This window comes from Cebus imitator, unplaced genomic scaffold, assembly GCF_001604975.1.
Source record: "Cebus imitator isolate Cc_AM_T3 unplaced genomic scaffold, Cebus_imitator-1.0 Scaffold118, whole genome shotgun sequence".
In the NCBI taxonomy this organism is placed as follows: Eukaryota; Metazoa; Chordata; class Mammalia; order Primates; family Cebidae; genus Cebus; species Cebus imitator.
In genome coordinates this window covers 1,767,115-1,793,899 of record NW_016107433.1, presented here as the reverse complement: position 1 = coordinate 1,793,899, position 26,785 = coordinate 1,767,115, and the positions used below count along the sequence as shown (strand labels likewise).

Below are 26,785 nucleotides of genomic sequence, written 5' to 3'. Positions count from 1 at the left end.
TGTAGAGTTGTCAATCAAATACCTGTGGTCAGAGATCAGGAGATACCTGGGCTCTGGAAACAGGTGACCCTCAAGGAATCAGCCAAGAAGGGAGGGAAGAGGCAAGGGAAAGTCCAGCCCCTAAGGAGTGGGCAGGGGAGGACCTCCGAGGACTCCTCCAAGGGCTCTGAGAAGGAGCAGTCCCATGGAGCCGGGAGCAAGAGGACAGTGTCAGGACCAAGGGGCAGCAAGTGGAGAACAGATGAGGGACGAGCTGCTTCCACCTCCAATTGGGCCTAATTCCTAAGGCCAATCTGGTTGAAACTGCATGGACTGTTTTCTCAGAGGTGCTGACCTTTGTTCTGGACATTTTCTTTCCAAAACTTTAGCAAGAAAGTCCAATGAGACACCCTGTCTTCCTTTTCTCTCGTGGTGCGCCAGGGGAGGGCAGGCAGCCTCAGGTGGGTCACCGCCCGAACCCCCAACCAGCCAGAGGGCCACTCATCCCTCCTGAAGTGCAGGACACAGATGCAGCACACATGCTCTAAGCAGAAGGGATGACGTGAGCCAGCTTGCTCTATGCGGTGGAGGTGCAATGCTCTCTGGACAGGCTAAGCATTTAAGTTAAACAAACCTGGCCGGGCGTGGTGGCTCAAGCCTACAATCCCAGCAGTTTGGGAGGCCGAGGTGGGTGAATCACCTGAGGTCAGGAGTTTGAGACCAGCCTGGCCAACACGGTGAAACCCCATCTCTACTAAAAATACAAAAAAATTAGCTGGCCGTGGCAACGCGTGCCTGTAATCCCAGTTACTTGGGAGGCTGAGGCAGGAGAATCGCTTGAGCCCAGGAGGCGGAGGTTGCAGTGAGCAGAGATTGCACCATTGCACACCAGCCTGGGTGACAGAGCGAGACTCCATCTCAAAAACAAAACAAAACAAAAACAAACAAAAACCTAACTTGGGGCAAACTAAGTGAATGCAGAGGATCCTCCCCTCAGGCCCATGTTCCCTAGCTGCCCCACCCAGAGGACCCCTCCTTGTCTGCAATCAGTGACCTAGTAGTCATTACGGTCCTCAAAGGCATGGCCCTGGCAAGGCAGGACCCCCCAAGGCTCCACCTCCCTGTGGCCACTCTCAGTTCCCTTTTTGCCCCACCACCACACCTGCTTCTCCCTTGCTCATGGCTTGCTCCACCCAATGCCCACCACCTTCCTATCTCTACACCCTCTAGGGGACACCCCACCCTCAACTATACACGTCTAAGAGGCAAAGTCTCTGCTGCCAGAAACCCTAGGCCCTTGCTGTGAAATACCCTGAGCAGCCACTGTGCTGCATCTGACTCATCCAGCGGCCCAGCCTCCCTGATTAACAGCTGCTGCCCATCCCTACCCCTGCCAGCCCTGGGTGCCCTGTTAACCAGCCAGACCTAGCAGTGTCTCGCCATGCCAGGCCTCTGGGCTCTGACTTTATCTGCGCCCACCTCAAAGCACCCCCAGTGCTGCTGCCTGCTCCTTCCCTGCAGGGCTCACTTGGCCCCTGGGACCAACCCATACACTGACCCCTGGCAGAGGTTTCTGGTGGATTTACTGTGTTACCTGTGTCACCAAAGCAACCGCTTCTCTGAGAAGAAACAGTTTCCACTACAAATTAAAAGATTAAGACTCAGCTCCCCTGATGCTTCATGCTGCTAGAGGAACTTAGGTAGGAATGGACTTTTCTAGGGCATATTGAGGGGGTGAGGAGTGAGCCTTCCACCTGGCCTGGATTCAAGACAAAGGAACATCATTATTGCCTCATTATCCTTGAGAGCAGGAAGAGTTGGATTGGATCAGAAGGTAGATCTGACTGTATTCTTGGGAAACTGGGCTGTCCATAATGAGGCTTGTTTGTAGCATCAAGTAAGTGGACTGATTACACAGCCAATCAGAAGCTGTCCTCTGTTGGTCAGAATGGGATAGGTCATGTGTTGGTTATAATTAAAGGTTTTCTTCTTGCCACACTACACGTGGGTTAGCTGGTGCCCTGGACTGTGTCTCTTCACCCTGGACCGAGGCTGAAGGAGCAGCCACCATCTCCAACACTGCAGGTCAATGTGGCAGAGGGAGAGTGCTCTAGAAGGTCCCACATCTACTGTTTAAGTACTTAAGTGCAGCAATGTCCAACACCACTTTCACTCACTCACTCTATGCGGTGGAGGTGCAATGGTCAGCACTCATCACATGATCCCACCCAACCACAAGGGACCAGGAAGTGCAGTCCTACCTCTTTGTGGGAAAGCAGGTTCCAGGCACGCCAGGGGCCAGAGGAAGTGAGGCAAGATTCCTGTCCTGGGCTTGGAAGCCCGGGTGAACTAAAGGGAAAACAGCTCTGGTCTCCCCTTTCAGATGTGCAGGATTTAACAGCTAAGAGCAGGTATAAACAGGGTTACCACTAGCAGAGGGGTAGGGGTAAGTTGGAACCCAGAGCCCAGTTATCTTGGAGCTAAGGAAGGCCAGCTTGATGGCAGCACCTAGAGGGATGCCTCCCCACCCAATATTCCATGTGGACAAATGACTAATTTACCCTCTTTTTTGAGAAAGAGTCTTGCTCTGTCGCCCAGGCTGGAGAGTGGTGGCTTGATCTTGGCTCACTGCAACCTCCGCCTCCCAGGTTCAAGCGATTTTTTTTTTTTTTTTTGGGACGGAGTTTCGCTCTTGTTACCCAGGCTGGAGTGCAATGGCGCGATCTCGGCTCACCGCAACCTCCGCCTCCTGGGTTCAGGCAATTCTCCTGCCTCAGCCTCCTGAGTAGCTGGGATTACAGGCACGCGCCACCATGCCCAGCTAATTTTTTTGTATTTTTAGTAGAGACGGGGTTTCACCGTGTTGACCAGGATGGTCTCGATCTCTTGACCTCGTGATCCACCCGCCTCGGCCTCCCAAAGTGCTGGGATTACAGGCTTGAGCCACCGCACCCGGCCGGTTCAAGCGATTTTTCTGCCTCAGCCTCCTGAGCAGCTGGGACTACAGGCAGGCACCACCATGCCCGACTAATTTTTGTATTTTTAGTAGAGACGGGGTTTCACCATATTGGCCAGGCTGGTCTTGAACTCCTGACCTAATGATCTGCCTGCCTCTGCCTCGCAAAGTGCTAGGATTACAGGTGTGAACCACCACGCCCATGCCTAATTCACACTCTTAAGCAAATAAAACTCTAAGTACCATCACCCTAAGCAATGGACTCCAGCAGACCCATATATTCCTCCCAGGTATATGATCTGGAGGCACTGGACAGGCCTGGCCTCACAGCAGGTCAGAGGCTTCACCAGGAAAGCAGCCCTTGGTTGGACCTGAGCTGGGTTATTCTCTCAATGGGGAGGGCATTCTGGCTGGTTCTCTTGGAGCCAAGGACTTTCATGGTGCCGTGTGCAGAGGGAGGGCCTTTCATGGTACCGTGTGTAGAGCAGTGTGTGGCCTGGGGTCAGAGGTCACCAAAAGGGCCTAGGATGGGGCCTCAACCCTCAGCAGTGAGTGATGACTTGCCTTAGTCCAGAAAGCCCAGCCCTGAAGCCCAGCTGCCCGGGGCCACAGGGAAGGTAAGTGAGATGCTGACACCTGATTTTATTTACTCATTCTCACTCACTTGCTTTTTAAGCTCTGCATAAATTCTCCTCTAGGACTCAGTTTGTTAAATGTTCTTTGCATAGAAAACTTTAGGCTGAATATGAAATGATTCCCTTCCAAAGAATGTTAGCCCGTCTGTTCTGTTTTAGGAAGGTTTGTCGTCTTAATCTGTGTTCTCTGGTGCCTTGAAATGCCTCCACATCGTGCAGTTGGCCAATCCGTTCCAGGAGGAAATGCTGTACTTGAAATGCAGCCGACACAGGGTCTGCCTAAATCCTAGCATTTGTGTGGACTTGTGTTTAAAATTCTACTCCCACAGAAAGTATGCTGTCATCCCCTCTTAAGTAAAGGATGTTCCAAGCCTTGTTTGGCTCATGAACCATTAACATCAGCCTTTGTATCAGGGAAGCAGGGACTTGGCTGGGACAGAAGCCTCAACAGCAGAACCTGGGAGAAGCAAGGCCCCGGTCTCCTTCCTGTGAAGGGCAGAAGTGGCACTGTGGGCAGAGGGCCTCCTGAGGGTGAAAGTGGCACTGGCCAGCCAGGATCAGGTGATGTGAACACCTACTTTGGTGTTCCAGGATCCCTTGCTGTGGTGACTGGCAAGGCCCAGCCCAGGCACAGGCCTCAGTACCCAGGCAGGTCCAGAGCACTTGAGGTTGGAGGCCCTGCCTGACTACATGCTCAGCGTGGCCTGTGGCCTCCTGACTTGGGACTGCTCCAGTTCTGTCCTGGAGCTGCCCCAGGTGGAGGAGGTTCCCCATCTTCATCCTGAAGGGAGCCTTTGCCCCTAGCCTCCTCTCTGTCTTAGGCTCAGCCTCCATGAGGGCATAGGACTGGCGGGAGCCCCGCAGGCTTCTGCCCTTCTTTGTAGACTCTGGCAGAAAGGTCTAGTCACAGGCGGGTTTGTGAATGTAACGCAGAGAACACAGGAATGGGAGGAGGTGCCGCCTGGTGTGGGTCCGACGTGGGTCTAGGTGCCAGCTTCCATCTAGCCATCTCCTTGCTGGTACCCTTTGTAGTCACCAATAGATGACTTTGGAGTGGCAGGTGGTAGAGAGTGGATGGCCAGGTCTTCAAACTCAGCTGTCCCCCTAGGATGGGGCCCGTGCCCTCAGGGCAACTGCCCATGTCACTGTGGCACAAGGGCCTGGACCCAGGAGTGCTGCTCCTTGAGTCATCATGTTGGCTCTTGCACCTCTAGGGCATGCACCACCCACCTGGTTTGAGATTTGCTTTTCAGTCACACCCAAGTTGGCTTCATCTAGGCTTTCTGACTTCGCCAGGGAAATGCCCAGGCTGGCTAGTTGGAGTGCCCCAGAGCTGCTCACAGCCTGTCACTATTCTCAGAAATCACATGGTGCAGAAACACCTCCTGTGGAAAGTTTCTTTTTGAAAATTGTGTGGCCCCTTTGCCTGCACCTGGATTTTGCAGAGGCCTCTGATTCAGGCTTGCACAAGCAGCCCACAACAGACAGCTCTGATCATGCCCTGTGAGCAGATGGAGGCCCTGAAGTCCCCTGCACTGTCTTTGCCACTCACCTGGGAGAGCAGAGAACCTTCTTTGTAAGGCAAACCAGCCTCATGAGGAGGAGACTTGGAAGGCTCTGACTGTATCTTTGGGCCTTTGCAGCAAGGGAATTAACAGTGATAGCAAAATGATAAAACTAATCATCCTAGAGATGAGGCAGGCACCACACTTGGTGCTACGCGTGCACCATCTGCAACTACCCAGAGAGGCTGTTATTACCCAGGCCTAACATGTGAGGAAACTAAGGCACAGTCAGCTGAGCAGCCTGTCCAATATCCAGCAGGACAACCTGGCCCTGCACATCCAACATCAGAGTTTGCGCTCCCAGCGTCTGCTCTGCTGCAGTCTCCCGAGGAATGCTGATAAGGCACAGGCCAGAGGTACCAGGTCCTGCAGGGCCACCCAGGACCCAGTGGGATGCCAAGGGGGAGCCACAGGAGGTTTGCACAGGAGAGGCGCTGATAGAATCGCATTTTAGAAAGATCACATAGCTGGTATATCTGAGACAGGATCTCTTTAGTGGCAAATGCTAGAAACCAACTCAAAGGGAAAAGAACAGGAAAAGAGGAACTGCTGAAGCATTAATTGGAAAGTCTGACGGTTGTGTTGGCTTCAGATGCAGGGAGATCAGAGTTCAAAATGTCCCTAGGACTTGGTCTTTTTCCTTCCAGCCCTAAGGTCTGTTTTCCTCTGAATTGGATTCATTCTCTGAGAAGGTTCCAGAAGCTTCAGGTTCCTGGTCTTCCATCTCAAACAAAATGCAGGCCTCTTTCCTAAAGGGCTCAGTAAGAGTTCCAGAGAGACCTTAGGGTAGTTTAGATGGGTTGTGTGACCTTCCAGGTCAGGAGGGCTGGGGTGCTGAGTGGCTGGCTGGCTCACTGCCCTTCCCAAGGAGTGGAGCGGGGTGGGCCTTGGGCTTGGGGTGGTGTCAAGACTTGGAGCTCCATCCAGGACGTGCAAACAGACTTGTGCCTGATTAGAGTGATAGACGGCGGGTGTGCAGGTCAGGGAGGACTTCAGTGAGAAGGAGCCAGGTGCTTTGGATCTAGGCGGATAAACAGGTGTTTACCTGGCACATTTGTGTCTGTGGTAGTCGCTGCCACAGCACACACGTTCTTGCCGGACTCCAGACCCCCATTCTGCCTGGGATGTGGCTTTCAGGAATTAGCGTGGCTACGTCTGACCTGCATCACTCAGAAAGGCATTCGCTTCTGTCTTTCTGTCCTCCCAGCCATGAGTTGACTTAAGTTTCAGCAGCTCAGAGCTCATGTTGCCATGCCAACTCCTCGGCAGCAGGCATCCAGGCAGAAATGGCCCGGCCTGAGCCCAGTGCCGCAGGCGGATGCAGGCACCTCGGGTAATTGGATTGGAGTGATCCACGTGGCTTTTCCTGCGGAAACTGGGGGCCTAGCCCAGCTCCTGTTTAGCCATGAGCTTGTGGACACAACAGGGACTCAGAGGAGGCCTCTCTGCTCTGGGACTCCCAGCCCTGCTGCCAGGAAGAGTGGTCGCAGCAAGCACACAGGCCAAAGGAAAGGGCAGTGGAGGACAGACAGGCCTTATCCTAGCAGCAAGTGGGGGCAATTCCCAAACCTCCTCAACTTTCCAGAAGCACCCCCAGGCTGAGAGATCCCTAGAAAATGGTGTAGACTTCCTCATAGGGGCCAGGGCTTGTCTTACCAGCAGAGCTGGCCTGGCTGTTCACTTTCCCACCACCAGAGAAATTCAATTTCAAAGCATGGATCCACTTAGGATCCTCTGCACCACTGTGCTGGCAGGGCCTGTGTGCCATTATGCCTGTAGGTCTGTCACTAGGGAGCTGGGGAGTGGGATGGCTGTCTTGGTGCCGGTGGTATTTGACATCCAGTAGCAGAGGTCCTGGTCACCATGGCTTGTCCAGATGGGACCAGCCTGGTCAGGCCTTATTCCTAGAGTCACCCTCCCCTGGTGATGGCAGATCAGCTGCCCCCTGAGCCTTCAGGCTGGTGTCTAGGGAGAGGGGCTCTGGCTCAGCACAGGCCTCTGAGCAGCCATAATCTCCCACTGTCTGTGCTGTGACGTCTCAGGCCACATGTCAGCCACAGGGGTCTCTGGGCTGCAGGTTGACTGCAGATCATCAGTCACTCACAGGAGCAGCTGCAGTGTGGCGCTGCCTGCTGTCAATGCCACACCTGCCAGGAGTGGCTGGGGCTGTGGCCTCCTGGGTCCTGCCCAGGACTTGTTTACTTCTTCCCTTTTATCTGGACTTGGGGTTGTCCGGGACCCTAAACTCCCAGGGCAAGTTCCCTTCCCACTTGGGTCAACCTGCGAACCACAGAGCCCTCTGCTCCCTGCAGCCCAGTAGCCCAGTCCCCTTGTCACAGTCAGGCCCAGTCCAATCCCTGCTGCAGGGAACAGCAACAAGCTAGTGAAGGCCAGCAGCTCCAGCCTAAGCAGTGTGGCTGATGTCTCTCAGGCTCCTGAAGCTGCTCTGGGTCAGCCAGGGTCCTGGGGGTTCCGTGGTTGGGCTCCAGTGACCCCCAGAACCATGCCCAGGACCACAGGCTGGGGAGAGCAAACAGGGCATGCAGGGGCCACCCTCAGGAGTGAGTTGGGAAGGTCCCCCAAGGAGGGGTACGGCAGGTAAGGAAGGAAGCAGGACCTGGCCAGGTCACCAGCCTGTTCCCTTTCTGTCCTCATGATCATCCTAGGAGGTAGGAAGTCCTGATGAGTGCAGGGTTACACTCAGGTCACCCTGAGACCCAAGTCCAAGCTGAGCAGTGGGGCCAGGGGCAGGTCTAAAGTCTCCAATTCTAGGTTGGGGCTGACTCCCAGGAGCCCTGTCTTGGGGTACCATGTGGCCTCCCACACTGACCCCAGGGCTCAGGAGTGACCATGCAGCCTGCCAGTATGCATAACCACCTGGAGGCATCAGGATTCCAACTAAGCTCTGGAGAGCATGGTGCCGGGGGATGTCATTCTGGGCAACCTCGGAAGCCACACACCAGGATTTGCAAAGGCAACAAACCCATGGATGACTGTGGACTTCAAAATAAGTAGCCGTGGGAGAACAATGCAGTCTGAGGGTTGAGCTGCAAAAACTCAGCCTACAAGGCCTTTGCGGGTCCTGCCAGTTCCCTCAGAGGGGCCCACGGTGGACTCTGCTTAGCATATTTGCCAGTCCAGAGAAATGGAAGAGAGCTAGGGCATGGGGTCCCCCACCTGGAGATGGGGCCTGAGCTGGGCCCACCCAGTGCCCCACTATGCCAAAGGAGCACAGGCAACAGAAAGGCACCTGTGCGGCTGAACGCCTCCACGCGGCAGGCCCAGGCCAGGGAGCACGTCCTGCCCTGGCCACCTCCCTGAGGACTCGGGGATTCTCTGAAAAGTGCCAGTCTCTAATGTTTAACTCTAGTTCTCCTCTTTCACGGGAAAAGTGTAGATCAGACTAATTAATGTGTTGTTGCTTGTTTACCCTCCTTTCATTTCCCTGAGACAAAATAATTAACCACAGAGCCTTAGAAATCAGCTCCATGGGTGGCAATCCCTTTTGTGTCTCCTGTGCCAGAGGCTTCTGTGCAGAGGCAGGGGCCGCATGCAGGAGCAGGGTAGGGGCAGCAGCTGGAAGGCTGTGGACAGGGGGACCTGGAGTCACTGGGAAGGGCCTAGGAGGGCAGTGGGGAGGGCTGGTGTTCTTGGGTCTGCCACTTCCTAGAGGAACACTGTGGGGCCACTCCTGCCCACAGGCTGCCAGTCACCTCAAATCCCATCGATGCCTGAAGAAGGACCAAAGGCATTCCTCTGGCCAGCCCAGGAGAAGCGTAAAGATCAGGCCTGGCCACTTACTGCCATTGCAGGCAGGGCTGTGGCGAGCTTGCCCAGGAGGTTTCTAGGGTCACAGCAGGAGTAAGGTGGGGGCCAGGGCAGCTGAGGAGAGAGTCTGTCTCCTCTACACCCTCCATAGCCCCATCCCAGCCAATAGCAGATCCCAACCCTGATGGGCCAGTGTCAGGGACAAGCCACACGGGAGAGCATGTTTTCAGAATTCCTTTAGGAACCCTTTGAAGTGAGTCTGCACCTGCCTCTGACCCATAAGGCCACACTGTGCAATACCAGCCAGTTCTGCTAGGAGGACAGGATAGACCGTCTCCTCCCAAATCCTTCTCCAAAAGCATCCTCACACCAGGGCTTGGCCTGTGCAGCCCACACACTGCCCATAGACTAAGCCTGACTCCTGGCATGGCGACTGAGCTCCAGTGCTAGACAACCCTGCTCGCCCCACCTCCTAGCCTCTGTCAGCTTGAGGCAGCAAAGGCCACTCATTCTTCAGTAGGTCACGTCTTCATTTGTTTTTTCCCTTCCCAAACACGGGGGCCATATCCTGAAGTCAGCCACAGACAGACACAGGTCCTGATAGAGCCCACAGCTGTTGGGAGGCCCCAGTATTAAGCAGCTCAGCATAGAGAAGGTGAGAGAGCTCAGCCCTGAGGGTGAGAAGCTGATAGGAGACGAGGGGGAAGGAGTGCCAGGCAGAGAGCCCCACGGTTAGGTAGCAGGGACACATCTGAGGTGCTAGAGGTCCTTCCTGCTGGTGGGGCACAGGGTGTGGGTGAGTGAGGGAAGAGCTGGTGGGATGAGAAGCACGAAGGGCCCCTAGACAGAGATTGGGAGACTGGACTTTGTCCCCCAAGACAATGAGACCACCAAGGGGAGAGAGAGAATCAGCTGTGTCTCGGAGGACCCTCTGCACACCGGCAGTGGGTGTGGGGCTGTGGCTGACGCTCAGGGCAGCAGGACAGCATCGGGGTGAGGTGGGAGCTCAGGTGAGGATGGTGCTGGCCCCGCTAGGCTGGTGACCTCAGACCAGAGAGATGAGGGAGACTCGGGAACTGGCCTGCTCCATGACACTGGGGCGATGTCCAGGTGGCCCCAGGAATCTGGCCTGGACTCCTACCCTGAGACCTTAGTGCCAACTGCAGGGACTATTGGTGCCTAGAGAGCCTTGGGAGATCCTGTCTCACCCCTATTGTCCCCACCGGGACAGGACCTGCAAGCTGTCCCTCCAGCTGCAGCTGGACCACAGAGACAGGTCCCTGCGGATGGCTCCGTGTCGCCTCCTATGGATGTCAGTGCAGCCAGTGTGAAGGCAGCTGGCTCCACACAGTAAGGGCTGCAGGTTTGCTGAGGGGAACCCTCTAGCCTGGGAGGGAGAGTGAGTGGGCTGTCACTCCCTCTGCAGGTTTGATTCATCTCGCAGCAATTGCTGGGATTTAAAGAAAGAATGAGGGAGTACATCCTGGAGTCTCCCAAACCAGATGGCAGGCGGGGGTGGACCTGGACACCCACCAGCCCTGCTGAGCACTGAGCCACGAGCACTGGCCGCAGAGTGAGATGCACATGTCCCAGATTTCACCGAGGCCCAGCGCGGAGCTGGTTTCCCAAGGCTCCGGGTCGCCTGGCTGTGGTCTGCGTAGACACGTGCTGCTCCGAACTGTACCCTTCCAGTGTTGGCTTCAAAGGCATTTCCCCTGAGGAGACTGACAGCCTTGTGAAGCTGCTCATCAAAACCAGACACAGCCCCAGCTCAAGTTCACCTTTAGACACTAAGTCCCAGAGATGGTAGCTGCAGGCTTGCCCTGGGGCTGCTGACATGCCCCACAGAAAGAAACCCCCTCTGCATGCCTCAGGTTGGTGGGAAAACAGCTGCCTTCTCTCTGCCTGGAGGCATCCAGTGAACCTCCCCTCATCCCCAGCTCCCGCACCCCCGCCAATGCAAGCCTGGGCCTCTCGGCTCCCCCTGTGCAGCTTCTTTCCAGAATCTAGGGGTCTGCTGGGCAGGTGGCCATATCCCATAGCATTTGTGTTATAGAACTGCAGAGACCGGGCCACTCTTGAGAGGGGTGGGAGCCACTGGTGGAGACACCTAAGCCACAGGGGCAAGGGGTCCAAAGGTCTCCAAAGGAGGGAATTTCTAAGTTGAGTCTTAGAAAGGGTGAGCAAGGCAAGGGGCAGAGGGATGGGGAATGGCAGGCAAGGACAGGACACAAGTGAGAGACAGACGTCCAGGGGAGGGGGCTGTAGAGACCCACAGGCCTGATGGAGGGGCGGCCTCCCCACTAATGGCCAAGGGATCTCCGATGGGTGTGAGGTGGCTGTGACATAGTGGACTACACAAGGCGTGACCCTGTAGCCCTTATGGAGGCTGTCAAAGTTGAGGAAGGGTGATGTAGTCCTGGGCCACCGCAGGAGGCCCAGTAGAGGTGGCAAGGACTGATGAGGACTGAGGGAGGGCAGAGTTGGGTGACACCTAGGTCCTTGGCTTGGGTGACCAGGGATTCAGGAGGAGGAGAGGGTGTGGGACCAGGATGGATGGCACTGTGGGCTCAGACTCCCCCAAAGCGCCAGGGCAGGAGCTGGACTAAGTCAGCAAGACAGTGAGTGGCCTAGCTGCTCTGGTCATGAAAAGTCTGGGTTATACTTCTACAGGCTCCCCCACAGAGTGATATCACACATGGGTCCCTGGAGGCTGGGCAAACACTCCAAGACACTTGTCTTTATTGATTTTACATTCAGCACAATAGATGCACCTGGCAGCCTTGCCCAGGCGGGGCTCTGCGTCTGCTCTGAGACCCACTGTGGCTCCCATAGGGGACCCAGGATGGACTTACTTAAGTGGCTGTGGGTCTCGGCTGGGCTGCATCTCTAAGGACATGAAGGCCAGTGGTTAAAGCTTGGCCCAGACCCACATGGCACCAGAGAGCTTCTCCAAAAGTCACAGGGACTGTCAAGGGAACTCTGATGGTTCTGGAAGTTGGTAAGGCCCAGGCTGTGCCTGGATCCTCATTGCCAGGGGTTTCTACTGCAGTCAGTGGAGTGGAAGCACGGAGCTTGGTGTGATGCCACAGGCTGGGACCACAGCAAGAGCCCAGTTATGCATGGAGGGGGCTGCCCTCCCCTGTGGGCCTGCCGGCCACACTGTCCTCTGCTCCAGGAGTCTCTGACCCCTTTGCTCTGCTGTTTGTTCCTGCTCTGTCCTTACCTTGCCGGTACTCTATGATAAGTGGCCATGTTTGTGGCTCCTCTGCCCCAGGGTCACCTGCCCTCCCATTCTAAAAATTCCCCTGGTTCCTGATGGGCTTCCAGTGGCCCCTGGCCAGGGTGGGCCCCGGTGTCCTCAAGGATGCCCTGCCTGCTCCCTTTGTACCCACAAATCTGTACTCTCTGAAAACCAGGGCCGTTTTTCAAGTAATTGGGCTACAAAGTCAAGAACGTTAGTTAGGGTCCAGGCACAGTGGCTCGTGCCTATAATCCCAGCACTTTGGGGGGCCGAGGCGGGTAGATCACGAGGTCAAGAGATCGAGACCATCCTGGCCAACATGGTGAAACCCCGTCTCTATTAAAAATACAAAAATGAGCTGGGCATGGTGGTGCATACCTGTAGTCCCAGCTACCCAGGAGGCTGAGGCAGGAGAATCACCTGAACCCAGGATGTGGAAGTTGCAGTGAGCTGAGGTTGTGCCATTGTATTCCAGCCTGGCGACAGAGTAAGACTCTGTCTCCAAAAAAAAAAAAAAGAAAAGTGAGGGGCATGTCACCAAGCTCTTTGCTCCAAGAGAACAGAACGCAAGGAGGAAACAGTGTGCTAGGGCTGTCTCCTGGATGCCTGCTAAGCCTGCCAGCTCCAGCGTGGTTCTCAGAACTGCCCTGCTCACACCCAGGGAAGCAGGAGTGGGAATGGCCCCATGTCTGACCCGCTCCCCTGAAGATCACTAAAAAAGCCCCCCTACTTTCTGTCTCTGCAGGGTCTCCAGTAGGCCTCGCCATGGCCCACCGAGGTGAACCATGACTGGCTGGCTGACACTTGCCATTGACCAGCTGGAGTTGCATCTCGCCAGGAGGTGACCCCTCCTCTAGCTGCCCCCAACTCACCCACCCTCGCTCAGGAAAGTGCCCGCAGCTGTCACGGACACCATGTAGTAGGGCCGGCTGCGGCGCCCAGTGAGCTGCGATGGTTTTGTACACGACCCCCTTTCCTAACAGCTGTCTGTCCGCCCTGCACTGTGTGTCCTGGGCCCTCATCTTCCCATGCTACTGGCTGGTGGATCGGCTTGCGGCCTCCTTCATACCCACCACCTACGAGAAGCGCCAGCGGGCAGACGACCCGTGCTGCCTGCAGCTGCTCTGCACTGCCCTCTTCACGCCCATCTACCTGGCCCTCCTGGTGGCCTCGCTGCCCTTTGCATTTCTTGGGTTCCTCTTCTGGTCCCCCCTGCAGTCTGCCCGCCGGCCCTACATCTATTCACGGCTGGAAGACAAGGGCCTGGCCAGTGGGGCAGCCCTGCTTAGTGAATGGAAGGGCACAGGGCCTGGCAAAAGCTTCTGCTTCGCCACCGCCAATGTCTGCCTCCTGCCCGACTCACTCGCCAGGGTCAACAACCTTTTTAATACCCAAGCGCGGGCCAAAGAGATCGGGCAGAGAATCCGCAATGGGGCTGCCCGCCCCCAGATCAAAATCTACATCGATTCCCCCACCAACACCTCCATCAGCGCTGCTAGCTTCAGCAGCCTGGTGTCACCGCAGGGCGGCGATGGGGTGGCCCGGGCCGTCCCTGGGAGCATTAAGAGGACAGCCTCTGTGGAGTACAAGGACGACGGCGGGCGGCACCCCAGTGACGAGGCTGCCAATGGCCCAGCCTCTGGGGACCCTGCCGATGGCAGCAGCCCGGAGGATGCCTGCATTGTGCGCATCAGCGGAGAGGAGGGCGGCCGGCCGCCGGAAGCTGAAGACCCTGCCCCCGGAGGCCAGGCCAGGAACGGGGCTGGCGGGGGCCCAAGGGACCAGACGCCCAACCACAATCAGCGGGATGGAGATTCGGGGAGCCTGGGCAGCCCCTCAGCCTCCAGGGAGTCCCTGGTGAAGGGGCGAGCTGGGCCAGACACCGGTGCTGGCGGGGAGCCAGGTGCCAACAGCAAGCTCCTGTACAAGGCCTCTATGGTGAAGAAGGCAGCCGCACGCAGGAGGCGGCACCCCGACGAGGCCTTCGACCATGAGGTCTCTGCCTTCTTCCCGGCCAACTTGGACTTCCTGTGCCTGCAGGAGGTGTTTGACAAGCGGGCGGCCACCAAATTGAAAGACCAGCTGCATGGCTACTTCGAGTACATCCTGTACGACGTCGGGGTCTACGGCTGCCAGGGCTGCTGCAGCTTCAAGTGTCTCAACAGCGGCCTCCTCTTTGCCAGCCGCTACCCTATCATGGACGTGGCCTATCACTGTTACCCCAACAGGTGTAACGACGATGCCCTGGCCTCTAAGGGAGCTCTGTTTCTCAAGGTAGGAGACCTTGGCCCAGCCCGAGGACTACATGCCAGCCTGTCCTGGAGTCACGCGGGGAGGCGGGCTGCAGCCAGGGAGTCTTCATCGTTGTAGGGGCTGGAGGGAGAGACAGACGCTGTCCTTCCTGGAACCGAACAGGAGGGCCCCAGCTTGGGGACAGGGTCAACACAAATGCAGGGACGAGTGCCGAGGCTCTGGGCTCAGACCCATCTGGGTGATCTTGGGCTCATTTCTCAGATTTCTGAGGCGCCATTTCCCCAACTGTAAAGTGGGGAGAGGGTGGGAGTGGAACAGAGCAGTAAGGGCTGGGAAGGGTTCTGAGCTGGCGCAAGAGTAGCAATGGTGGCTTTGGCGATGGCAGCTGTGACGATGGTGGCTTTGGCGATGGCAGCTGTGACGATGGTGGCTTTGGCGATGGCAGCTGTGACGATGCTGGCAGTGATAAAGTGAGGAAGAGCAGGATGCAGAGACCCTCTCAGTTCACATGAGTCAGAAAGACTAGTGCAGACCAAGCATCTCAGGCAGGCAGACCGGACCTTCAGATCTCCAGGCCGTGACACTGCCTGGCTCACTGAGGCTACCAGCTTCCCTGGCCTGGACCCCCCTCCCTCCTGGCTGTCATGCAGCTGCCCTGCCAGGCTGTCTGCCCACCAGCCGTGGTTTCGCTTCCATAGTCACTAAAGTGAATAATAATTATTTCTGCTAATTTGGATGCGATTGGAGGAGTTTTTAGGCCATGGTAATTTGGTCGTTATACATTATCTTCTACTGAGCCTGAGATGCTCAGAGTGTCGACTTTTGTTCTCTATCCAAAAGCCGCTCATGGTGCTTCCAGAGTTTTCTGAAGCATCATTTGGCCAGTGGACGCAGCACAGGGCTTTCTGCCCTGAGTCAGCAGCTGCTTTGGGTGTGGGTTCTGTCCCTTTAGGGTGAGATATGAAAAAGTGGTGGCTCTGCAGGAAGGGCTGCAGCTCAGACGCCTGCCCAGGGTGGGTTTCCTCACTTCCCAGTTCCCCTCCAGAAGCAACCACGCTCTGCCTGCCCAGGGAAACATTGGCGCGCAACTCGGCGCCTGCCAGGAGTGGCGGTGCTGGTCTCCATGGAGCCTGTGGGAGCCAGGGCAGGCAGCAAGGGCCCTGGCCCCCACTTCTGGTTCCTCGATGGCTCTTGTGTGGCTCTGCCAGGCCCAGAGTTGGGGTCCTCTACTCTTCATTCCCAGCAAGGGACGCTGAAATTGAAGTAACTCCTGACAGATAGATCCAACCTTCCCATTTTGGCATATGGTTCGTTGGTGTTCTGTTCCCTGGATATATTTTTGTCTTGGCAGCTGGAGTAACTTTCTGGGGAGAAAGGGGATGTGTTGTTAGGCCCAGGGTGGGAGGGTGTGCCCCTCACTCCCACCCTATTACAGGTGGCTCAGAGGCTGGGGCCTCCCCCACCCCTGCCCCAGCCCTTCTGCACAGATCAATCCACACATCCCCTCCCTCCTCCTTCCTCCATGGGGCACCCTCACCACTGTTACCACCGAGGTCAGCAGTGTCTCCCTGGGACAGCCCCTACTCTCAGGCTCTGTCCTCAAAGTTCTTTTTTTCTTCCTCTACCTTCTGGGTCTCACACTGCAATCTGATCTTTGACACTCCAAAAATTTTTTGTATTGACCAGTATTTTAAAATCAAGATATTTCACAGAAAACCCAGTTTGCAGCTTCTGTTGGCAGCCTCAGGCCTGCCACATCCTGCACTCCATGCGGCTGCACTGAGCTAGAGCTGGGGGTGGCTGTCCCGCAATGGGGTTTCCCAGCGACCACCATGACACCGGCCAGGAGTGAGATGCCACAGCCTCCAGTTCTGTCCTTACTGAGGCCCCCTTGCTTTGTCCTGGCCCAGACCTCTTCCCCCAAACCCCCAGCCCTCCATCTGGCTGCATCCGGGACACATGTCCGTTCACTCCCAAACCAGACCCAGCCTCTGCTGCAGGCTGCTCCTCTTCCAAGTTCTGCCATCCTGAAGCCAGACGGACCACCTTGGCTGCTCTGTCCTATGCCTGACCCATCCATCCCAGGCCCCTAGCTCACTTTCCAGATGGCCCTGGGTGCACCCCACATCTGCAGCTCCTTTGGCCCACGCCCCCTCCTCTGTGTCAGCCCACTGTGGTTTTGGTCGTCGTCCTCCTCTCCCCCTCCCTCCCCCTCTTCCTCATCATTGTCGTCTAACTCTTCCTACGCCCTCCACTACCTCAGGAAAAGTCTGAACTTCTCCTTGCCCCCCAACTCCCAGCTCCAGCTCTGCCCCAGCCACATCCCAGACAAGGGGCCCCCCGCACCCAAGGCCCCTGCTTGTCTTGGTCCCACACTGGGTGTGGCCAAACCACCTCACGGAGCTCCCTCAACAGTGGCCTGCACAATCCGTCCTTCCCTTTGTGGGCTCCTCTGCCCTCGTGCCCAGGGTCTTGTCAGTCCATCAGACAGCGCACCAGGACAGTGGAGCTGTGACATGCCTGGCACACGCAGACCCCAGCATCGAGAAGTGAAGGACAGGACCAGCCGAGAGGGGCCGGGACGCTGGAGGGACTCGCTGCAGAAGCCAGTGGTCCCCTCCTTCCTGGAAGGCCCTCCTGGTTTACCATGTGAAGACTTCAGAGCCTTCAGGGAAATGTGACTCTGCGAAGGAAAGGACTGGAATCCCTTTTCCTCACCTACAATTGAGCCTCATTCTGGACCTCTCTTCTGTTGACAGCTTTGCCTGCCAGGACTCAAAGGCACAACCTCTCATGTGATTGTTTTTGCAACAGAAACTTCATGAGCCAGGTATCCATAAGGCCCAGCAAATAATCAAGTGGATCTTGGCGAGATCACACAGCTGATGAAGAGGGAGAAGCAGGGTGGGGGGCAGAGGGCCTCGCCACTCCTCCCTCTGGCGGGTTCTCCTCGTGCAGGGCCAAGTCTGAGGCCTCCCTGCACATGCCCAGACCTGCCCGGGACGCAGCATAGGGCAGGTGACACCAAGTGCTGAGTGAGAGGCTGACACCTTAAGACCAACAAATGGGTGGCCAGGGAAACACCTGGCAAAGACACCAGCCCCTGGGAAGGCAGCACAGAACAACACACGACAAACAGATCCAACTGGAAGCTGCCCTGACCGTGTGGGCCTGTGATCCCAGCCCATGACTCAACTTCTGGCCTCAGTGTGTTCAGCGGCAAAAGTGGCATCACTAGTATGCGCCTGAGCGGTTTTAAGGACCCAGCAAAGTAATGTCCATGCACCCCCAGCAGAGCATGCCTGGCCTGAGATGATCCTCATGGAGGAGGAGCAGTTGTTGCCTGAGGATGGGGGCGTCAGCGCCATCATGTGGCCTTTTTTTTTTTTTTTTTTGAGACAGAATCTCATTCTGTTGCCCAGGCTGGAGTGGTGCAATGGCACAATCTCGGCTCACTGCAGTCTCTACCTCCATTCTCCAGCCTCAGCCTCCCGAGTAGCTAGGATTACAGGCATGCACGCCTGGCTAATTTCTGTATTCTTAGTGAAGATGGGTTTTCGCCATGTTGGCCAGGCTGGTTTCGAACACCTGACCTCAGGTGATCCACCTACCTCGGCCTCCCAAAGTGCTGGGATTACAGGCGTGAGCCACCACACCCAGCCTCATGTGGCCTTTTGAGCATGGTGGCTTCATAAATATTTTGTTTTGGCAGCAGGACCATCAGTGCTGCATGATCTCACAGAGCCATTCTGCAGGAGAGAAGTGGTGTACCCGTGAGTTTAGAAACCACCCCAAATCTGGACGGAACAGCCAGACGTTCTCTCCCCAGGTGCTGGGGAAGGAAGGCTGTGCATTGGGGTTGGGAAGGAGATGAAGAGCTGCAAAAAGCCAGGGGCAGCTGCTGAAGACCTCCAGATGGAGGAGATACCAGCCCGGCTGACTAAAGCAGCAAAGGATGGACGGAGCCGGCAGATGCTGTTGGAGCAGATGGGCTGTGACGTCCAGCCTGCTGTGAGCTCCACAGATGCAGGGCACCCACCCTGTGGCCCTTGGCCCTCAGCCAACAACTGGGACAAGCAGACTGTCCTGCCCAGCTACCTCCCTATTGCACTCCGAGTCTGGAGTCTCTTCATTGTGGGAAACCCAGTCTGGAATGGATTTGTACTGCTTGGGGAAGGCACAGGACGGAGGAAATCCTAGGGGCAAGGGATGAGGAGCCGGTGAGGGGCCTCTGGGGACAGGACTCTTCCGGTGTGGCCTCCAGCAGCTGTGCAGGGCATCTCCATGGCCATCCCTCACCTCTCCCAGGCCGGGCACCAATAAGGGCTCCAATAAGGGCTCCATCTTGCCCCCCCCCCAGAGTGGGGCAGTTACGACTTGCCCGTGGGGTACAGTGGAGATGCTCGTTTGTATTAAGCCAAACTTTGAGGGCCTGCCCGAGTCACCTGCCACCTGGCGGGTGGAAGGCTGCAACTTGGGTAAAGGAGGTGAGCAGGAGATCTGGGCAGAGGGGAAGCTTGAAGAGGCTGCTGTCACAGTGGGCTCAGGATTGAGCCGGGGGTACGCATAGAGCCAGCCCAGGACACGGGTCAGGGAGCTCTCATCTAAGATGGGACGACAGGGGACCACGGCCTATAAAGCAGATGACTCACCATGCAGCCAGAAAGCAACGTGGCTGAGAGGGCGGGAGGGGCAGGGTCTGGGCCTCTTACCGTGTGGGTTGGGCTCTGAGGTCAAGCCATGACACAGGGGCATCCCCAAGATTTCAGAGGGAGAGAGCACCAGGGTGTGACCAGCTCTGGGGTATGACTGAGGGAGGGAAGAAAGAGCCACAGACAGGAGTGGACAAAGAACTGGGAGCCGTGGCCATGCTGGTCACTGAGAGACTGCAGGGCCTGGGCCTAGGGGTAGCCCTGCTGTGGTTCAGCACTTCCCCCATGCCTTGCAAGGATGGCTGCCAGCACTCCCCACGCCACAGGCTCATCATTTCTTTCAGCATCCGCCTCCGGCCCGGGTCCATAAGCTCCTAGAAGCAGGACACATCCTGTCCTTAACCCGGGCCCCAGAATCTAGCCAGGAGCCTGGCTTGTGAGGGTCTGAACTTGTGGGTGGGCGGGCACTGCCAGTGTCCCATGCTCTCAGGGCAGCAGTGACTGGCAGGTGGCGGCACTGACCCCCTCCTCCCCCAGGTGCAGGTGGGAAGCACACCTCAGGACCAAAGAATCGTCGGGTACATCGCCTGCACACACCTTCACGCCCCGCAAGGTAGGGTTGCCGCTGCCCATGGTCTTCTAGGGGTGGGATCAGTGCCTCGGGTCTGGGGCGAACTTCATCATCCAGTCTCTGTGCTTCTGCCCTGCAGAGGACAGTGCCATCCGGTGTGGGCAGCTGGACCTGCTTCAGGACTGGCTGGCTGATTTCCGAAAATCTACCTCCTCGTCCAGCGCAGCCAACCCCGAGGAGCTGGTGGCATTTGATGTCGTCTGCGGAGATTTCAACTTTGACAACTGCTCCTCTGGTGAGGCTGGGCTCCTCCCCACTGGAGTCTCCCACTCTGGGGAGGCTGTGGGCTCAGTCACAGCTAGACAGACTTTGTTAGGCAGCTCAAAGAATTCCTGCTCCTGGAGAGCATGTGGGTGGAGTATTTAGCAAGACTGATTTCTCTGCCCCCTAGAAATCCTAGTACAGAAGAGCCCACGCTCTGCCTAGAAAGCTCAGTGGCCTCTTTGCTGGAGACAAATATGCCCTAAAAATGAACCTCTGACAAGGAAGGCTTGGGGCCTCTGAAGCAGGCGAAAGGCGAGTAACACTCATCAACGGGGCGCTGCGCTCTCACTTCGAGCCAGCTGTGATTCTAATCGCTGTTCCACTTAAGTCTCTTAACAACCCTGATAGGAAGCACCGCATGTCTCCACGGGGTGTGGAGAAGGAAGCTGATACTCAGGCTGCAGAACCGGCCCAAGGTCACACAGCCAGGCAGTGATTGCACTAGCATCTGAACCCTGGGAATCACGCCTTAAACCATAATGGCTAAAAGACTATAATAAGCTCATCAGTGAAACTTCAAATACTTGCTGTAAATAACTGATCTCTGAATCCAATCACCATACAAACCTTGTGGGAACCTTCTTTCCTCTGTCTGAGGACAGTGGTCACTGTCACTGACCTCAGAGGGAAGGCTGAAGACCAGGGTGTGTGCTGGGGGTGGTGTTCCCAAGGAAACAGAAAACCAGTGACAAATGAAGCATGAGCCACCTAAACTGGGATAGAAATCCCACCCAGGGGGAGTGACCTAAGGGATGGGGACCTGGGCACACGGGGAATAACTGATGGGAAGCAGGGGCACAGGCCCTGCAGGACAGCAAAGCCCCCTGATGCCTCAGCGTTTCCTCCCTCCCCATACAGACGACAAGCTGGAGCAGCAGCATTCCCTGTTCACCCACTACAGGGACCCCTGCCGCCTGGGGCCCGGGGAGGAGAAGCCATGGGCCATCGGTGAGCTGCAGCTGGGCTGGGGGAGGTGGGTGGCAACTGGGCTCCCCACGGGCTTCCTTCAAAGACCACCAGGACCTGCTCCCAAGATCTCACTGCCGGGGAAGGGCCCCACTCAGCTGCCCCTGACTAGCAGAAGCCCTTGCCCATCCACAGAGGTCACCCCCGTAGAGGTTGCCTGGGCCCTGCCTGCAGCGATCGAGTTGCCCCCTTGTCCCCCACCCCAGGTACTCTGCTGGACACAAACGGCCTGTATGACGAGGATGTGTGCACCCCCGACAATCTGCAGAAGTAAGCACCATGCTTCCAGGCCTGGGACGAGGCACTGAAGCCCTGACTCAGGTGGAGACAGGGACTGGGTGGGAGCCACATGGGAGAGCTCAGCTTGGGCTCATGAGGGCTTTTGTTTGACAGGAACCTGCCCCTCATCCTGCCTTTGAGAGCTGGGAGCTGGGCCAGGCAGGTGGACCTCATGTCCCCCACCCAGGGGGACTGGCCTTCCTAAATCTCTAAAGGGTGTTTCCTAAACCTCACTTGGCAGGAGCCAGCCCTGCCCTGGGCCCCTGCCTGCCAGGTACAGGAAAGGGCCTGGAATTTCCCAGGGCCCTGCCAAGGGCCAACCCCTGTGGAAGAGCCACTGTGTGTATGGCACCTGCTGAAGGGAGCCTGGCAGCTTGCAGCACCCATCAGGCAAATACAGACACCAGCGGCAATAACACAGCCAACCATTTTCAAAGTAGAGACAGTTCCATCCCAGCCAAAACTCGTTCTTGAGCCCAGTGAGATACCCATAAAGAATGCATGTGAGAGGCCAACATCAGAACCAATTTATAATTCACAGCCTAAGACTGCAGTCACGGCGATAGTTCCTTGCAGCTAATTTGAGCCAATTAATTAGATTATAGACTAAATTTGAAACATCATCCTATGCCGAGAAAATTTTTTTATGAGAGGATGATTAAAAAATGACTACCAGTAACTCTCAGATCATTAATGCTGGAATTAATTATCAAAGGCAAAGGACAGTGATGGATTCCATTTCTGGGCTGTAACCATGTTCTGAATATCATTAATGTATTTATCTTAAAGCTGATGAAAACCTTGTGGAAGCCCATGTTTGCAGGCCCTGCCTCTCCAGGTGCCCCTTTTCCACCCGTGCAGGTATTCACTGACCTGGCAGCCTGTTCGGGGTCTCTCTGTCCTGCTGCACTTCCCGTCTCAGACGCTGGCCCAAGCTGACCCTCTGCGATGGGGGCTCCCAGGAAGGGGTCCTAAGACTCTGGCCCAGAGGTGCTGAGGCCCCAGGTGACAGGATGGCAGGAAGGAGACAGGCACACTGCTTGTCTCAGGGCAATGATGCCAGAAAGGGATTTGATGTCACAGGCTCCTGCTCCTGTGCCCTGCCCTCCCTGTGGACCCTCTAGCACCATCATGGGTTTCCTCTCAGAAGCAGGATGACAGCCTGTGCCCTGAAGAGTGTTGAGGCCCTCAGCAACCGTTCTCATTTCAGAGGAGGAAACAGGGTTGGAGGCTCGGTGACATAAGTGAGTCACGTAGCCACATAGGGACAGCCCCACATGAGCGTCCTTGGAGGTGCTCTCCTGGCTCCCTCAGCCCTGTCAACCCAGGAACAACAGTCACAGGGGTGCTCAAGACTCATGGCATAGACCAAAATAGGCCCACTCTTGGCTCAGGGCAGAAGCCCATTCTAGGGAATGAGTGGAGTCAGTTCTGTCGAAGTTCAGAAAGGGAAAGTGAGTGCTGGCCAGGATGGGGTGGACGGAACACCCCGACGGGCTCCGGAGCCCTGTTTCAGCCAGAAACTGCAGGCTGACTCGGCCTGCCCCCAGCCAAGGCCCTTTTTGGACCCGCAGGAGAGACAGATCTTAAACACAGAGCTTTGGTTGGGCCCACCTGCTCCCACCCTGGGATGAGACCATGGCTCCATAAACAGCCCCTGCCAGGCCCAGGGATGGGCATGGAGACTCACCTGCCTCCTGCGTGTGTGGACAGGGTCCTGGAAAGTGAGGAGGGCCGCAGGGAGTACCTGGCGTTTCCCACCAGCAAGAGCTCGGGCCAGAAGGGGCGGAAGGAGCTACTGAAGGGCAATGGCCGGCGCATCGACTACATGCTGCATGCCGAGGAGGGGCTGTGCCCAGACTGGAAGGCCGTGAGTCAGGCGGGCCCAGGCTGGGCCAGGAGAGGGCGGGCCGGGCCCTGCAGCTCTCAACAGTCGAATCCCTGAGACCTCATGCCCCAGGCCGCTCTTACAATGACACCCGACACTCCCTCAGACCCTTAGGGCCCCAGATCCTCCAGGCCTCATCCCTCTGACTGCAGGAAGGTCCTGGCCTGGTGCCTCACTTTTAGGGATCCCCAGGCCAATTTCTGCAGGATGCCCTTGGGATCTCACCAGGCTATTCCTTCCCTCTCCCACTCACCCCAGGAGGTAGAAGAATTCAGTTTTATCACCCAGCTGTCTGGCCTGACGGACCACCTGCCAGTAGCCATGCGACTGATGGTGTCTTCGGGGGAAGAGGAGGCATAGACCATCCGGAGCAGTAGGGCCTCTGCCAGCCCTTGGAGCCGCAGCCCATCCCTGGGCCGTGTCCCCTCCATTGAGCGCCCAGAGCTGGGGGGAGGTGGGCAGGGGCAGGGAGGGAGTCACAGTCAGTGCCCGGGAACCTGGAAGCTGCGCTGTTCTGCGCCTCTGGGCCTCACTGCGGACAGAGGAGTCCTGCCAGCCCGGGGAGCCCCCGGCTGCCTAACAGTGCCATTCTTTCACAACGAAATTTTCTACAAATCTACAGCACAACCAAGTTTGTAACCTGTGGGTTAGTATGAGGACCGGGTTCATGTATTCTCTCTATCTCTTCTTAAGCTTCGTCCAGGGTTCTTTATTTTTGTCTGCTGCCAATGTCGTCTCGCATGCCTGCACCCTCGCATGCACGCTGCCCGCATGCCACGTGCCATGCCATAGTCACAGACCCCTTGCTTGGGCCTCACCCAAGGCCAAACTCCAAACAAACACAACCAGAACTAGCCAAAGAAGCACTTCCTGGGCAGGGCTGCTAGCTCTCCCGCCTCCAGTGTGGGCCGGCTCCCACAGGGCCCGAAGGCTACATCTCAGTCAGCCTAGGGCTCCTCCCAGGGTCTCCCATTCAAGGGCAATTACATTTTAAAAAGAAAAACAGAAAAATGTTTATCACAAAATCAACCCTCACTTCACAGGGTCTGTAAGCCACTCACCGAACTATGCTTTTCCCGAGAAAGGGTCCCTTCCCAGCCCAGGCAGAACAGGGTTGGGCGGGCTCTGATGCCCAGGGCCTCCTCTTGGGAGCCTCCTATCTGGGCAGTGGAGCCATAAACGGAATCAAGAGGGCATCCACTTTTTTACAGGAAGAAGAGACTCATGCATAAAGCGGGTGGGGGGTTCCTGATTTTGAAAATAATTGATTTGTAGCTTCTCTTCTATCAAAACCAACACATCTTTCTGCCAATCCTCTCTCCCCTCCGGACACCTCTCTGGTTCGGGACCAATCCCTCCTTGGGGACATGCCCCACCCGCGAGCCAGCTGAGCTCAGGAACCCCTGCCTGCCCCTCTGGCCTTCCAGGCCCATCCTCAACAGCTACCCCAGCCAACATTAAGGCCACAAGGGGAACCCAGCCTGAGGCAGGAAGCCAGGATGCAGAGAGGAACCTGGCCCCTCACCACTGTGCGGGCTGGGGCAGCAAGGCCAACAGTCGCCGCTTTACCGGGGCAGGGCGTGGTACTGGCACCCAGGTTCGGCATGGCAGAGCTGGCCAACAGCCTGTGGTCCTTGATCTGCCTCCAGTTCCAAGAGGCCTACAGCCCCCGGCACTGCCTCTGCCCACCTGCCTTTAACAGACTCCAGGGCTGTTCCTGCCATGCAGCGAAGGCTTTGTCTGTTTCAAAGTTTGAGACTCAACTTGAGGGACTGTTTTTGACAATCCCCGCTGACCTTCCCTCCTTGTGGTGCCCTGATCCTGCACCCAGCCTGGCCCAGGGCCAGCTTTGCCTAGCGAGGCTGGAGGGAGCACCAGGACCTGCTGTCTGCTGTCAGCCCCTCCTGGTGCTGGTGCCCTGTTGCTGTGCCTTGTCATCCATTAAGCTGCAAGAGGGACCAAGAGAGGACCACGCAGCCAGCCAGACGCCTGGCCCTGTGCTGGGGCAGACAACGCTGCAGAGCCCAGGAAGCCTGGCCCTAGGACGTGTGTCCGTGGTGACACTGGCGTGTCTGAACCCACCTGGCCTGGAAGCACCATCTGTGCCCCGCCCCGAGCCCCACCCCCTCCAGTCCACAGCCAGGAAGGGGCTGCTGAGGGCGAACGTCCTGCGCGGTTCTCTGCCCAACCTGCTCCTCCAAGGGTCTGGCCTTCATGCTGTGGAGCCACCCCCACCCCGCTGTACACTACCAGAAGCAGCTGGGACTCTGCTCACACAAGCAACTGGGCCGGCCCTGGACCGCTAGACCCCCTGAGCCGCATGCCAGCTGCCTGCACAGGGAGAGCAGCTGAGGCCCAGGCAGGGCCCCCACACCAGACCCCAGAATAGCTTTCCCACCCAGGCACCTCCCCTCCGGAGGACAGCAGGTGTGGGAGTCAGGGCTGCATGCTCCTCCCTTCCCACCTCACAGGTGGCCTTAGGCAAGTCATTCTGTCATCACAAGGTCGCCTCTGCCTAGCCAGGTCCTGGCGACCAGAGCAGGACCCAGGCCCCCACACACCTCCCTCTGCGCCAAGGCCAGGACCACCAACCACACGTTTCATCGTGGCTGCCTGTGGGCTCCCAGGGCTTGCATACAGGCCAGGCCTGTCTATTGATTTTTAAAAGTGAAACTGCTGGATCTCAGATTCTGTGACATCTAAGGCCGAGCAAGGGTGGGCACGCAGGTCACCCAAAGCCCACACCAAGGCTCTGTGCCTGTCCTAGGCCCCAGTCAAGGAAGCATGAGGCGGGGGGGGATCCGCTGAGGAAGGAAATGTTCATTTTCATTTGTCCAAAACCACCTTAAGTATATTAATCTTGATGCTTTTTAACTATTGCTTTTTAACTTGCTGAGATTTAGAAATACTGTTATAAAAAAAACTTTTTTAGTTTCTGTATTTTTTTCTGTATTGTATCTTCATGGGACATTAGGGGTTTTCTATGGTAAGCACACCTATGGTTTTGGTAAAAACATTATCAAATACACATCCAGACGGTTCTTCCCTAGAAGAAAAGCAATCTTTACACCTGATAAAACATTTTGAAAAGAGAGGTGTTCTTTTTCCTTACTGGTGCTGAAAGGAAGGATGGATAATGAGAAAATAAAACTGTGAGGCTTGAGGCTGTTCTCCACTTATTTCACGACTAGCTGGGGCCAGGCCTCAAGGGCACACCTGGGGGCAGGGGATGGGCACTACCCACGTCTGCTCTGAATGCAAGGACACCGGGACTCTGCTCAAACAGGCAGCTCGCCTGGCCTGGAACAAGCCTCACCTCCTGAGCAGCGAGCCGGAGGCCACTCAGTTCTTTCACTTGGTGTCTGCTGTTACCTCTGAGAGCTGAGACACAGCCAAAGGGCGTCATGTGGGAGAAGCCAGGCCACGGCACTTCAGGCCTCTCTGGCCCCGAGGTAAAGCAGGGCTGGACGGGGGCTGCTCCAAGCCATACTCCATCTGCAGGAAGGGCTTTCCAATCCGAGGGTGGTACAGGAGACAGGGCTGCCTCCCGGGTCCCCTTCCTGACAGCTGCTTTCCTGGGCCTGCGTCAGGAACTGCTCTGGGACAGCTGCCTGGTGTCCAGTCTCAGGTCCTGGCAAGCCACCAGCTGGTACAGCAGTGAGGCCAGACACCTATGGATGTGGCTTGAAGTTACCTGGCCGGTGA

General features: G+C 56.7%; 2 protein-coding genes across 3 annotated transcripts in view; one reads left to right on the top strand and one right to left on the bottom strand.

The window, feature by feature from the left end:
- The window catches only part of SMPD3 (sphingomyelin phosphodiesterase 3), a 92,650-nt gene extending 66,410 nt beyond the window's left edge, over positions 1-26,240 (top strand). For both annotated transcript variants that reach the window (XM_017539476.2, XM_017539477.2), the window contains 7 exons: positions 12,893-14,421; positions 19,590-19,665; positions 19,763-19,918; positions 20,806-20,895; positions 21,120-21,183; positions 22,906-23,062; positions 23,339-26,240. In XM_017539476.2, coding sequence (XP_017394965.1) covers positions 13,099-14,421; positions 19,590-19,665; positions 19,763-19,918; positions 20,806-20,895; positions 21,120-21,183; positions 22,906-23,062; positions 23,339-23,440 — 1,968 coding nt within the window. In that variant the 5' untranslated portion in view covers positions 12,893-13,098 and the 3' untranslated portion in view covers positions 23,441-26,240. The remainder of the gene's footprint in view (positions 1-12,892; positions 14,422-19,589; positions 19,666-19,762; positions 19,919-20,805; positions 20,896-21,119; positions 21,184-22,905; positions 23,063-23,338) is intronic.
- Positions 26,241-26,515: 275 nt separating this feature from the next.
- PRMT7 (protein arginine methyltransferase 7) overlaps positions 26,516-26,785 on the bottom strand; it is a 52,615-nt gene continuing 52,345 nt past the window's right edge. The window contains exon 19 of the mRNA XM_037742323.1: positions 26,516-26,751. Coding sequence (XP_037598251.1) covers positions 26,667-26,751 — 85 coding nt within the window. The 3' untranslated portion in view covers positions 26,516-26,666. The remainder of the gene's footprint in view (positions 26,752-26,785) is intronic.